Source organism: Schistosoma haematobium, chromosome 7 (assembly GCF_000699445.3).
Source record: "Schistosoma haematobium chromosome 7, whole genome shotgun sequence".
NCBI lineage: Eukaryota > Metazoa > Platyhelminthes > Trematoda > Strigeidida > Schistosomatidae > Schistosoma > Schistosoma haematobium.
This window is the reverse complement of record NC_067202.1, coordinates 6,652,081-6,666,473: the sequence shown is the minus strand read 5'-3', so window position 1 is coordinate 6,666,473 and position 14,393 is coordinate 6,652,081. Positions and strand designations below refer to the sequence as shown.

Sequence of the window (14,393 nt, the reverse complement as noted above, 5' to 3'; positions counted from 1 at the left end):
ATTAGTAAGCAGCCAAACTCCAGTTTGCATGATATTTCATTATTATTATTACTGCATTCTCCTTTACTTATGTCTTATATTCTCATTATTTTATTCATAAATACTCATCGTATCACCATATTTATTCTTACACCTCTATGAACTTTAATTATTGTAACAAAAACATTCTAATTATCTTATTATATTCATTAAATCTAATATTATTATTCGTATTATGTAATCTAGTATCGTAATCTTTTTATTAAGTCATCTTGTCTATTCGTGTCCACATTTCCTCACGGAATTAGTACTTTAACAAAAAAATTTCAGAAATATACGATTGTACAGCCGGATAATAAATTGCTTGAAACGAGATCCCTTAGCTGAACTTCGTGTTTTTTAATTTTTAATGTTTAAATGGGAATTATCTGTCAACTGGATATTTTCATATATGTGATTTCATTTGAACCAGTGATCAAATCGAGTATCCAATCAATATATAGATGGGTGTGTCTTCGACTAGGGTTGTCGTCGTGTTTTGGGATTAATAAATCTTCACTTGTACCAGTGTTTATGTTCTTAATTCGCGTCGTAGGGAATTGCTGTGATTCCTCGTTTTAAAAGTATAAGTAATGAGCGATTCCGACATAACAATAAGCGACAACCAGATAGAACAATGGGTGACGCAGTCATAACATAGGCAAATGTCAAAAGAATGGATAGCAACAATGAACAACTGGGAGAGAGAGCCCAGGACAAAGTTGAATGGAGATTGCTGGTCAGTGGCCTATGCTCCACAATCAATAAGAAGTATAAGTAAGACAACGGGAGAAATAGCAGCTTATTTCGAATCAATTTGCATTGATTGCTAGAAAAGCATTCAGCTTTCAACTAGAGGTTTTAAGCACCTGATCTGGATCAATTCATTTAGGCTGTCAGGCAAAGATATCATTATTTCTCAAACAAAAAAGTGTAGCTACTTTACCCTCTATCAATAGTTTAGGAGATGTTGATCAAACATGTCAAGATTGATGTTCATGGTGATCAAAAGATTCTGTATTTTGCCAACGTTTTCACCAAAATAGGACTAAGTGATCTATATATTCGAAATCATTAAGTAGACATCGTAGAAGGAGACCAACTTCTGAAAAGTTAGATGAAGAAAGTGTACAGCCTTGATGAACACCACCTGAGGTTGACAGTTTTAATGATAGTTCGCTACATGGTCTAAACTGAAAAGTAGTAAAGAGCCTTCAAAAGGTTACTGAACCTCTTTAGTGAGCCTTTCAATGAGGAACAGTTTCAAAAAATTTTTCTATCAATAGAGTTGAATGCTAACTTAATATCAATAGATATTACTGTAATCGAGTGTCGGTATGTCTATGTTCCAATACCGGATAAATAGTTAATATCCACGTCTGGGTCTGAAACCAGCTTGGTTAAGCCGAATTTCCTGTTCAACCTAATTCTCTGTGATGGTCATAAGAGAATTCTAACCGTTTCTTGTAAACTAAGATATCTAGCGATCGAGACCATTATTATGGAATTGTCTAGCTTTCATATTTTGGCTAACATGTCTGCCGATATAACTATTAAAACTGGGGTACTATTCTTAAGGATCCCCAAAGTTGACCAGTGAAATACTAGTGCTTTTTTCTTCAGATTAGAAACGGCATTTATTGCCACATAGGGCGTCAAAGTAGGCTCATTTCAATCTCTTATTCTAGGGTTGTTTTTAAATGATGGATATACAGAGAACAGATAAGCTATTTTCTTTGAAATATTTCGCTCATCATTCCAGTCATTTTGACTGAGAGTATATCACATTGCCTCGACTTTGTGAAGATAGTCTCAGTAAATTGTAGGTAGTCTCCTAGTCACAGTGACGTGTTATTACGACTCTTCATAATAAGATCAAGTTTATAACCCATAGGCTATAATACCAAACGAGAACGAGAAATATAATTCATGGGATTAATCCTTCTTAAGTTAATTTGTAACATAGCAACAATAATTCTCAGAATAACTTAATAAATGATTTACAACAAGATTTAACCCATAAACTCAACGTCTTGTTGACAGTAAAACATACGGAAGTTTCTAGAACGGCGGAGAAAATTATTACGACAAAAGTGAATATATATTATGAAATAAATAATGAAACTGAGAATCTTCAATTGCTGTATTCATCGTCAGGGAGTCAAATGATTTTGAATTATAAAAATAATTTTAACAATGAAACTTCTCCTAGTTTTAGAATCGATATTAAAAATGACGTAATGGAAGCTTTGTAACTGCAAACATACAATCGAAAAACGTGAAAGAACCCCTCATTGAAATGATGGAGATTTGCAGCTTAGCTGGATGCTTTAAGTGTTGAGTTCTATAAGCTGGTTAGTTTCACTGTGGAGATTTCATTGTTGTTTCGTGTGTAAGATATCTGAAAAATCACTATCCGAATCTTTAAATCTTTTGAAATCAATCTCGTTTATAAATAAAACACAATCACTTCACACCATTTTAGGCAGATCAAAAGATACAACAGCGAAAGACAAACCCAATTTCATCCACAAAATAATTTGTGTCCGATGTAACAAACACGTCACTGAACAAACTGAATATACCCCATTTACGCACATACGAATACAATCTTTCAGTGGAACAACACAATATGTGATCGCTGATATCAATGCATGTATACAACTACGGACATGAATTCGTCTGACAGATGGTCGAAATTCAAGATTATGAAAAAGCTGAGAATACCAGAGAAATGTATGGAAACATGGAATTCAGGTCAGTCACAAATCAATAGACGCATCAACTTTGACTCGAATTAGTAATTACTTTAAAAAAGTCAAACAATAACCAAGCCAAAGGTCAGTGGAACAAACCAGTCAACTTTAGTACAGACAACTGAAAGCTCATGAGGATAACCAATCACAATCTAGGCTGCAAAGACAAAGTGATTAAGGACTCGTAGAATAACTAAAAATCTCTATTCCGTATGAAGTAAGCGGTAATGATATATATATTACCTGGGGTTCATTCGAAATTGTTTATCCGATAAAATTTCACCATCTTTCTTCCACTGAATACCATAACCATCAGTTAATCGACTTGAATTAAACCAAAGTATGCCAGATCGATCAAAAACATCGTTATTATCATTACTGAATCGAATATTGCTTGCGCATAGAAGTGTAATTGAAGAGTTCACCTTACGCCATAATTCATTATACCGCTCCTGAAGTTGATGCCGATTATTTGAATTAGGCTGTTGATTTTTTACATCATGATTGGATGATGATGACGATACTGCTGAAATAATCTCGATAGAATGCATGAATATGGATGGAAATTCAACTTGTACTAACTCATACGCCTGAACAGACCAGACAACTTCACCTAGAAAGGAATTTTTACGAAAGATAAAAAAGATTCGTAGTTTATAATAGTCTAAGACAACTAATCATTTGCACTAGAAAACAATTAAGCACATCCAGTAAGGAAACTTTTGAATGGGGATGAGCTTGAGCTATTCGGGAAACCGAAAGTGTACATCTGAACGAACTTGAGATGTGAATTGTTTAGCCCAGTCACGAGTGGGCGAAGACGAAAGATTTATTATGCTAGAAATAAGGGTAAGCATACGATTTTATAACTAACGCTGATATCAGTTCACGATTAACACTAAATCCTAACATTAATTCTTAACCCTATTTTTATGTTTGCGCTATTAATTTTCTCGTTCCTGATTGGTTCGTCTGCATACAACAGGTTAACCAAATGCGCTTAAAATTCCACTAAAATCATAAACCGATCGATATTAGACCACCATCAAAAATAGCGGAGCATTGAACGGCCCTATAGTCCTAGTATGGGACTGCTAAGCAGTGCACATCCATGACCACACATGTGGGAATCAAACCCAGAACCTTAAGTGTTGCGCACAAACGCTTAAAATGATTGTATGGTTTTAAAGCTATTTTTCGCAACAGAAATGAAAAAACCTGTTGGTTTAGTGATTTTTGGGAGTTTGTTGATTTTTCGAAACGTACTACTAAATTTCCAATCTTAATATTATAGAAATATCGCCAACATTATTACCTCATTAATCCAAATGTGAATTCATCCTAGCTAAATGCTTCTTTCTACATCCTTTCAATAGTTACAGTCTTACTGAAAACTTATCATCGTCTACAAAATCTTAGTCGGTAAATTTACTGGAGTTATCGAGATAAAATTATAAACAAAGCCATCATTGCCTCTATATCAATAAAAGGATGTCATACGTAAAAGTTATCATTTATTTAAGTAAACTTTACTTTATCAGCTCATCTAGTAATCTGTGATCTACGAATAAACTGTTTTGGGTGAGATTGTAGTATACCGGCAATATTAAAACAAACACGACTAATTTTCTGCCAATATAATTTGTACTGAATAACGTGACGTAATATTCAATTCTATTTAAAACAACTAAACGACAATTTCAATTTAACATGATTTGAAAAAAGAAACTGTTGAACATCAGAGCTCAAAGAACAACTATTTAAAGCCAGTTACACAGTCTTTGTGTGAGAAATCCATTATGTGTTAGTTTCGTGCCAAAAAAGGCCTTAAAGCTGGAGATGGAAATTCATGGGATAGGGTGGTGACATTATTAGGGTCGACTTTTCCTAACCCCTTCCTTATGTTGTGAGAAGACAGAATTGTTTTAGATGCTGATTGTTTGAGGAAAATATCTTACTGCCATTGCACCACTGTATATTTGTGGATAAAACTTTACTCTCGAACCATGAGTTCGCTGCTTTTACTGTTACAGTTTCACAAAAGATCTGCCTGGCATGGTATCATCTAAAAAAAACAATCATTACGACCGAAATAGCTCGACTAGTTCAGTATAATAGCCAAATCTAATCACGATATCAAGGTAGCAGCTCAGACCATAAAGTGAATTGATCCGAGACCAAGTTCCACAGTTGGCATTAGTTTCCTAAAGATTGAGAATACAAATTGCTGATGGACAGTGACTAACACAAAACATAGGTCGGAAAGAGTTATCTGTCGACAGTTCTCAACTAGCTAACACAATTTATCATCACGTATATTCCAAATAGTCCGTCGGTAACATTAAGTCAGGTTAAATACTGTTTTTACGATTAAAAAAGCGTAGAAATAAATAATCAATTTATTTCAAATGGATATTATACTACAACTCAGCAACGACGTATTGATGGGATGCCAGCGCAAGTCTAGGTAAGTGTTTGTATTGCGTCAGACAGATACGCATATCATATTATTATGATCATTACCAATACGCTTTTGTCTTCATGGATGCGATAGAAAAAATCTATTCAATAGTCGTTGCAACACCTCCCAGCCCACAGAATGAGGACCAAATATGTTTGCGTGTATGTATGTATGTATGTCAGCATTCATATCACTAAAAAATACCCACAGTAACGTGTCGAATAGAATACAGTGCTAACCTACGTTTTCATTCGGGAAACAGTACTACTATATGTTTCCCACAGTGTATCTAACATACCGCTTTCACCTGAATTTAAAACTTTGATCTTTGAATACAAATATTTGTCAAAACAATCACAAGGTAAGACAACACATAGAGCTATAGTCAAAACCGGAGCATTGAGTTGGCTGGCTAATGTGAACTCAAAAATGACTAAAATAAGAAAATAGATGGAGCCATATTTAAGTTTTTTTCGGTGAATATGTGCTTCGAATTCAAAGTATAATTTTTTTACTCTTTTCAAAACAAACATTTGACAGTTTCATGCAACGGTTGTCAAACCTGCAGTATATATAATAAAAATTAACAACCAATTCTCCACAAACACAGACAAGCACATTAGACAGACTGCCACTATTATACAATAGACGGGTATCGAGTCTTTGTTCTGTAATTATTTCAATTGTATGTCAATTTGTTTCAGTTCACTGCTTTATTGTCTCCGTAGAGTTCTATAATTCCTCACTATACTTTGATAAATTGAACGGCTACCATACATACATATGAGTGTCTCTTTGTGGGTGAGTGAGCGAGTACCAGATCTCTCATTGTATTTTGCATTCAATAATATAATAATAACCGAATATACTACTTAAAAACCTAATAAGTATAGTTATTTCCATATCAATGTTTTTTCATTTAAAGGATAATAGGAAAATGAGTTTACATCGATAAAAACATAACAAGCCAGAAAATGGGAAATATATAGGATCATTTTATCAAAAGTGGAATAAGCAGGTAAGTCCAATAACCAGTAAGTGAGAGTCATATAGAGTATCATAAATAATATTATATATATATATATATATATATATATATATATATATATATATATATATAAGACGTATGCATCACAGTGAGGCGGGGACAAAAAGACTAGAAGAGAGGAAGAAAAAGGGGCAGACGAGAGTAGGAAACAATCCAACTACGACAAAAACGGAATAACATTACTAGGGTTCATATATTTAAAAAAATTAACTGGATATTACATTAAAATGCATACAAAAAAAATTTCATCACTCTTACACTGTAGATTAATTTCATGAATGTCGGCATCCGTTTTGACAGAAAAAAAAACAACGACAATTTATAAAAATAACTTCAAAAGTAAGTACTTAACTGTTTAGCCATTCCTTTTTACCCCTTCAGTAGGTATGATTTCCTAATACTGGAAAATAAATGAGTGAATTGTCACTTGGTTGTACTTAGTGTGTGCGTGTATCTATGTGAGTTTTCCTGAATCCATTATAATAACAATATGCTATATGAGAATATTTATTGACAAAATAGATGAAGATGTTCTTAATAATTGATTAGCTACTAATGTTGTATGAATTTCAGACTACTGGTAGTCAGCTTCAACAATTACACGCATATGATCAAAAATCTTTCTGAAATGTACAACTTTTGAGGAAAAATTCCATGTTGATGTTTAATTCAACCAAAATATTTTAGAAACTAGGCATAAGATACGCATTCGTGAATTTGTTCCCAATCAATACATGATATATATGGAATATCCAGCATCTTCTCATTCATTTAGTTAGTAATGAATGTTGCATGTAACTACAGAATTTTCACCAAAGATATCATTCCAAGCTCTCATCTTCACCTCTTCTGTTTTGCATTTTCCGTCCGACAAGTTGAGATGCACTGCAGTGGTGTGTTCATAGTAGACATATGTACTGATAACTCTAAGATGATGAAAGGAATGTCCCCAGTGAAAATTACACTCTTATATACCAACACTCACTCAGTAAATGTATGGGAAGACGCTCGAAAATGCTAAGTAGAGTACTTTTATTGGGCAACGAAGAAGGGTGGTTATCATTACCACAGAGTTATTGCATTTCTCAACGTGGTAAATAGATAAAATAATCAATTATTTGACAATACTATCAGTCTAATTGATTGTTGTTTCTTTGTTTTGTCTCTGTGTATTTCAATAATCAGTCGAATACACTTAAATAAACATGTTTTTATTTTCTCCACAAAATGTTTTCTTTTAATCATGAATGTTTGTCTTACACATGTACCTTGTATATAGTATATGAATAATCTCAACAGTATGTGTGTGTGTGTGGAAGGTGTGTTCTATTTTGGTTTCATTTATTTCCGTTTTACCCCACAATGATATTCCACGAATTAAATTACAGGTGAAGTGTATAGTGTGACAAATACTTTGTAGGAAACGTCTCGTTGATTTATAGATGAAAAAGTAAGATAAACGTGAATAGCTATTATTACAACATTGTCAATTACATGATAATTATTAATCTTGTGAAATTCTTTTTTTCCGATATTTAATCTATGGCATAACTACTGTTGTTTGCAATGTTTCCATACAAAAAAAAACAACGACATACAGTGTTCTGTTTACTTTTTGGTTTCAAAGAATCGAATGGTCCCATTATTCCATGATCATGACAGTCTCTCTCCCTCCTTTCTTTTATCTCTCACACGAATAAAATATCATTACGGTTAATAGTTAGTACAATTTAATGGATTTTTAAAACAAATTGATTGCAAACTTTTAAAATGTGTTATTTTATCAGCTCGACTTTTGGAGACTTAAACACTGCAAACCGACAGACTGAAGTTATAAATTAAAACCATTGGATACCGGCTCGGTGTTCTAAAGTTTAAGCGTTCGCGCACAAGACTGAAGATCCTGAGTTTGATTCGTGGATGCGCATTGCTATTGAGTTAAACACTAGGACAAAACAGTAGATCAGTACTTCGATATTTTCAATGGTGGTCTAACATCGATCGGTTCATGATTCCAACGAAACTCAACAATTTTCACAACCTATTACTAAAATTCATTTGTAATCACTATTTGGTTTCGGACAATACTTGTGATACTACTCAATTTTACGTTAGTAGCATTAACATTCGATGGATAAAATTTAAAATTGGCTGCGGCCAAAAATGAAATCATCATATCAACACACATTGATTGTTTTCTATTTCCCTTTATAATATTTCAATAATACCTGTAGTTTTTATCATGAAATGACATCAATATCATCTGGAAAAGCGCTGAAAATGAAGTAAGGCTCCACAGATGCTCAAGCAAAATGTGATCGTTTTATTTTCACAAAAACATTTAGAAAGTGTACAATCACATGTAGTACGCCCAGCTGACGAGTCCACAATAGGACGAAACACGCATCCTGGATTCTATTGTTAACCACCATCCATTTCTGTTTATATGAAAATTCTAGTCTCTAGAATCATTCCCGATATAAATGTGGTTGAGATGGGGGGAGGGAATGAAAAGAACAAGTTTATGATAACATAATGCTGTTATGTTCCAAATATTCATTGAGAAAGATTATACTTTCTCTGAATTTTTTTTTATATTAATGTCATTTCATAGAGATTGTATATCACCATCACTGACTAACAACAGAAACAGAAGAAACTCCAAAGTAAAACTTTTTCTAATTGAGAAATAATTATTGAATATGGAGAAACGCCCCATGGGAATAAAATAATAGATCAGTGTATACGTAGATGTTTAAAGAGGTGTGAACAGCACGTGTATGTAAAGAGAATTTAGAGAGAAGAGTGATATACAGACAGACAATTAAACTGATGATAGACAGATGAATTGATAGGTAGATACACAGGTAATCAGAGCCAAGAGTAAGATAAACATCAGGAGGTCTGAATCACCAAATAGACAGATACACATACAGATAAACAGACAGGTGGATAATGTAGGATAAACACGTAGACAATGAAAAGATGAGTATAGATAGGCAAAAATAATGAGATAATAAATCATTCATTAAATACCTTTATATACTCAGAAATTTTATAAATTTATTATTCTACTAAGCTTACATATGTCCATCAAAATATTGAATTGGATAGATGTTTTATTCTAGCATTGACAATCATATCACAGATCAAACTCAGGATCTTCAGAATTCGTAGTGGGCGTTTAACTTTTAGACAAACTACTGAGCTGGTGACCAATCACTTACATCTTTAATAACTTCACTAAATAAGTATATTTCCAGTGGACGATCATCTTATAGATTCTCTGATCATAAGATTCTAGTTGGAACTCATCAGCAAGGGATGACAGTAATCTTAGGAGGAACTGATGCCACTTGGCGGAATCGAACCTGTTATTAAGCTTCATAGTCAAAAACATTACCACAGAGCTATTCGGTTCGTGAATGACCTTCTTAGTGACGAGAAGCGAAATAGCACAACACCTAGGTTTAGGGTTCCTTGTCAACTAACTCCAGAAACCTTACATTACAACATGAGAGAAGACAATTTGAAAACGAATAATTTCGATGAATAAAAAGATATGAAACAAAATTGCAGCTAAAGACTCAGGTATTCTCCAATCCACTGTTGCACATCATCACTTATACTATTATCTCCCCTACCGTATAGCATCAATAGTAGAGATTGGTCAATTCGGTAGTCTTATGTCAAGAACTAACCTTAATTATGAAATCAATCGGGAGCCAAAAGCGATTGAAGTTAGAAGTGCAAACGATTGAAAAGATGCGCAACCATGTATTTAATGTGTGATTTTCATATGTTACTAAGCCACTGTGCAATTTTGCATTAAACAATAAAGCGGCTTCACCTTTCCCACCTAAGTTCTCCTTCACTACAATAGTACCAGCTCAGTAACAAACAAATACACGTGAAATCTACCATACCTTAACACCTTCAAAGACACATTACGAAATCACACATCTCGACTAACAATTCATACATGGAATTTGACTAAAGTTAATACACATGTAAAACTAATAAAACTGTCATTTGCACTGCTGAAAGGTCCCATTCTAGGATGGAGTTGAAATCATGAAACCTTTCCTAATAAATTTTGTTTCATTAGAAATAACAATTAACAAATTCGAACAAAAATCAATAAGGCTATGTGTATGAAATATGGACAGAATAGAAAATATCACAAAAACAGCCACACATACACAAACAAAATATATAAGCATGTTGTAAACAGTAACCGGGGGTTGTATTATATGCTGTCTAAATTAATATCAATGTCAATGTCAAACAACAACTAGGACATTATGAGATGAACTGGTCTCTAATCTCATTTATATCTAACTAAATAATTAACAAATCAACGTATGAGTGAAGATTCTCTTGTTGAAATTTGATCAGTGGCCCCATCGGGAAAAAAAATCACTTAGGATGAGTTAAATGAATAACAAAAAAATATTTGTAGGTAATGTTCGTCACAGATTGATATCAGTTGTGATGATATTGAAAACTAAACAGTAATGGATTGTTGTTTGATTCTGAGTGTGGAGACTCTATAACACTGTGAACAGTCAATCCTGGTCAAGGATTGAATTCAAGACTTTCACGTGAACTAGTGTGACGATTACAAAATGACCATAGATGGCAACTGTTTTACATCCGAAAGGCCTGAATTGTATTTACAAATTTTTGGTAACTTCCAGGTGTTAATATTTAAAAATTGTAGTTGATCTGTCTCTATTGATATATGTGTACGCTGAGTGATTTGGTTTGAAAGCTTTAGTTAAGCAACCAGTTTCAGGAGGGTTTTAAGTTTGTGGTAACCAGTCGAATTCATCCACTAAATAATATACCCACCTGCATCCTAACAACAATAACAATGGGAAAATCACTTTGATGATGTAATACAAAGCATAGAATCCATATGTAATTCATGTGTAATGCATTTGACAATATTGTAATAATAGCTATTCACGTTTATCTTACTTCTTCATCTATAAATCAACGAGACGTTTCCTACAAAGTATTTGTCACACTATACACTTCACCTGTAATTTAATTCGTGGAATATCATTGTGGGGTAAAACGGAAATAAATGAAACCAAAATAGAACACACCTTCCACACACACACACATACTGTTGAGATTATTCATATACTATATACAAGGTACATGTGTAAGACAAACATTCATGATTAAAAGAAAACATTTTGTGGAGAAAATAAAAACATGTTTATTTAAGTGTATTCGACTGATTATTGAAATACACAGAGACAAAACAAAGAAACAACAATCAATTAGACTGATAGTATTGTCAAATAATTGATTATTTTATCTATTTACCACGTTGAGAAATGCAATAACTCTGTGGTAATGATAACCACCCTTCTTCGTTGCCCAATAAAAGTACTCTACTTAGCATTTTCGAGCGTCTTCCCATACATTTACTGAGTGAGTGTTGGTATATAAGAGTGTAATTTTCACTGGGGACATTCCTTTCATCATCTTAGAGTTATCAGTACATATGTCTACTATGAACACACCACTGCAGTGCATCTCAACTTGTCGGACGGAAAATGCAAAACAGAAGAGGTGAAGATGAGAGCTTGGAATGATATCTTTGGTGAAAATTCTGTAGTTACATGCAACATTCATTACTAACTAAATGAATGAGAAGATGCTGGATATTCCATATATATCATGTATTGATTGGGAACAAATTCACGAATGCGTATCTTATGCCTAGTTTCTAAAATATTTTGGTTGAATTAAACATCAACATGGAATTTTTCCTCAAAAGTTGTACATTTCAGAAAGATTTTTTGATCATATGCGTGTAATTGTTGAAGCTGACTACCAGTAGTCTGAAATTCATACAACATTAGTAGCTAATCAATTATTAAGAACATCTTCATCTATTTTGTCAATAAATATTCACGTATGTCATACTGTCAATTCGGTGGGACAGCTTTTGAGAAGCACGACAGAGCCTCCAGAGATCCCAAAAGAGTAGAATCGTTTCCATTCAGTCAAACCCTTTTGGAGCTTTCTAGAATGCTGTCATGACATGCTACGGTTGGACGGTAGCATAGATTTCTCCCTTGTGGATTGGCTGAATTATAATGATATTATAGCTAACGCTAATATCTATAAATACCAATGGTTTTCCGTACATTTTGACTCTTAGCCAACAATCACTTTTCCTGATTCTTCTGTCTCCTGATTTGCAACTATGGGGGTTCTATATGCTCGAGTATTGTTAATTGTATATTGTATTATGCGTTAATCAAATAGAGAAATTAACACAATTAAAGTGGAAGTTAAGCTTTATTTAATTGTCTTTTTCACCTGTCAGTATATTTGGATTCGACGGTTATATTGAAAACCGTAACTTACCCTTCCACTGTGGACGTTTTATGCAAAAGTATTCGAGTTTCGAAAATTCGAGCTGATAAAATAACACATTTTAAAAGTTTGCAATCAATTTATTTTAAAAATCCATTAAATTGTACTAACTATTAACCATAATGATATTTTATTCGTGTGAGAGATAAAAGAAAGGAGGGAGAGAGACTGTCATGATCATGGAATAATGGGACCATTCGATTCTTTGAAACCAAAAAGTAAACAGAACACTGTATGTCGTTGTTTTTTTTTGTATGGAAACATTGCAAACAACAGTAGTTATGCCATAGATTAAATATTGAAAGAAAAACAGATTTCTCAAGATTATTAATTATCATTACTTCATTTAAATACGATGACACAATATTTGGAAATAAACTAGAACAAGACAAGAATTTCTCAGTAGTATCTTTCAATATATTCATTGTAGAATATTAGTACGGAAAAATAAAGGAGAAAAAGTAACACAGAATACCTTGATGAGTGATGTTAGCACAAAAGAAGTTATGAGAAATTCAGAATTCACAGGAAAACAAAGAATGGATGTACCTACATCATTGCAAACGATTTTGAGTCATGTCATGCAAAGTCTCTAAGCACCAGTTACGATAATAATCTCGAACCTGGCTAAATTGTATTATTTATTTATAGATTTGAACACAAATATTGGTAGAAGGAGCGCTGAATACATATGCGCCATATAAGTCATTTTACTGTATATGAACTGTGATACTACCTGGATGCCCAGACCGAAGCAGGTGGTTTTCTTAGGGGGACACACACTGAGCCTTCGACCTAAAGGTCTGATCCACAAGGAAGTGGAGCAGTGTTAGGAGATGCTGTCACATGGTAGCCAACGACCAACAAATGGTCCATACGTCATTTGTTCCTTCAGGATACTGGAACCCATGTGCACCAATAGTTTGGAATCAGGATTTTCCAACTCCCCTAGATGGATCTTCTGTATTGACCAACCCGGTTAAAGCGCCGGACATTCGCTTCTCGTCCTCTTAATTTCGTAAACACTCTCGCTGCGAGAATGCAGTGAGCAGGAATTCCCTGACAGTGGCTGTATGCGCGTGATCATATGAGAACATTTTGAGAGGGAAAGTGGACAATATAATTGAAATCATGAATCAGTCAATGTCAGACCACCATTGAAAACTTGGAAGCACTGGATGACCGTCTCGTTCTAGTAAGGGACTCCTCAGCAGTGCCCGTCCACGATTCCACGGGAGAGATTCAAACCCAGGACCTTCGGGTTCAGAACTGCATCATCTTAGTATTTTAAGCCAACAAGGAAATCTGGTGGAAGATTGATTCTCGTTATATATACAGATATATATAAACAGCTGATTTCTGTTATCACAGTCGAATAAATTATGTTCTAAAGTTCATACTATCAAACTGTCATGCTACAACACACACATCACACTGTACGATTAAAAGTCAAATGTCATTTTTCTTATTATAAATAAGTAAAATTAAACTTATAAACACGAGATGTAATCCGACTGCTTATCTGCTTGACTAGCCTGTTATATTCACAACACATTCGGGCACAGTCAACCACCAAATAACATTGACATCATTGTCAAGGGTAATGAGTCACGTGGCTGACACAAACACACATAAAAATCGAACAACAGAAGGATGTACAATGACTAATTATGCCAAGGGGTCATACACGTACATATCTGTAGCCACG

The 14,393-nt window shown here is 33.8% G+C and overlaps 1 protein-coding gene across 1 annotated transcript in view; it reads right to left on the bottom strand.

Moving 5' to 3' along the window:
* IGDCC3 (Immunoglobulin super DCC subclass member 3) overlaps positions 1-14,393 on the bottom strand; it is an 88,952-nt gene that overhangs the window by 55,005 nt on the left and 19,554 nt on the right. The window contains exon 7 of the mRNA XM_051208410.1: positions 3,018-3,387. Coding sequence (XP_051064319.1) covers positions 3,018-3,387 — 370 coding nt within the window. The remainder of the gene's footprint in view (positions 1-3,017; positions 3,388-14,393) is intronic.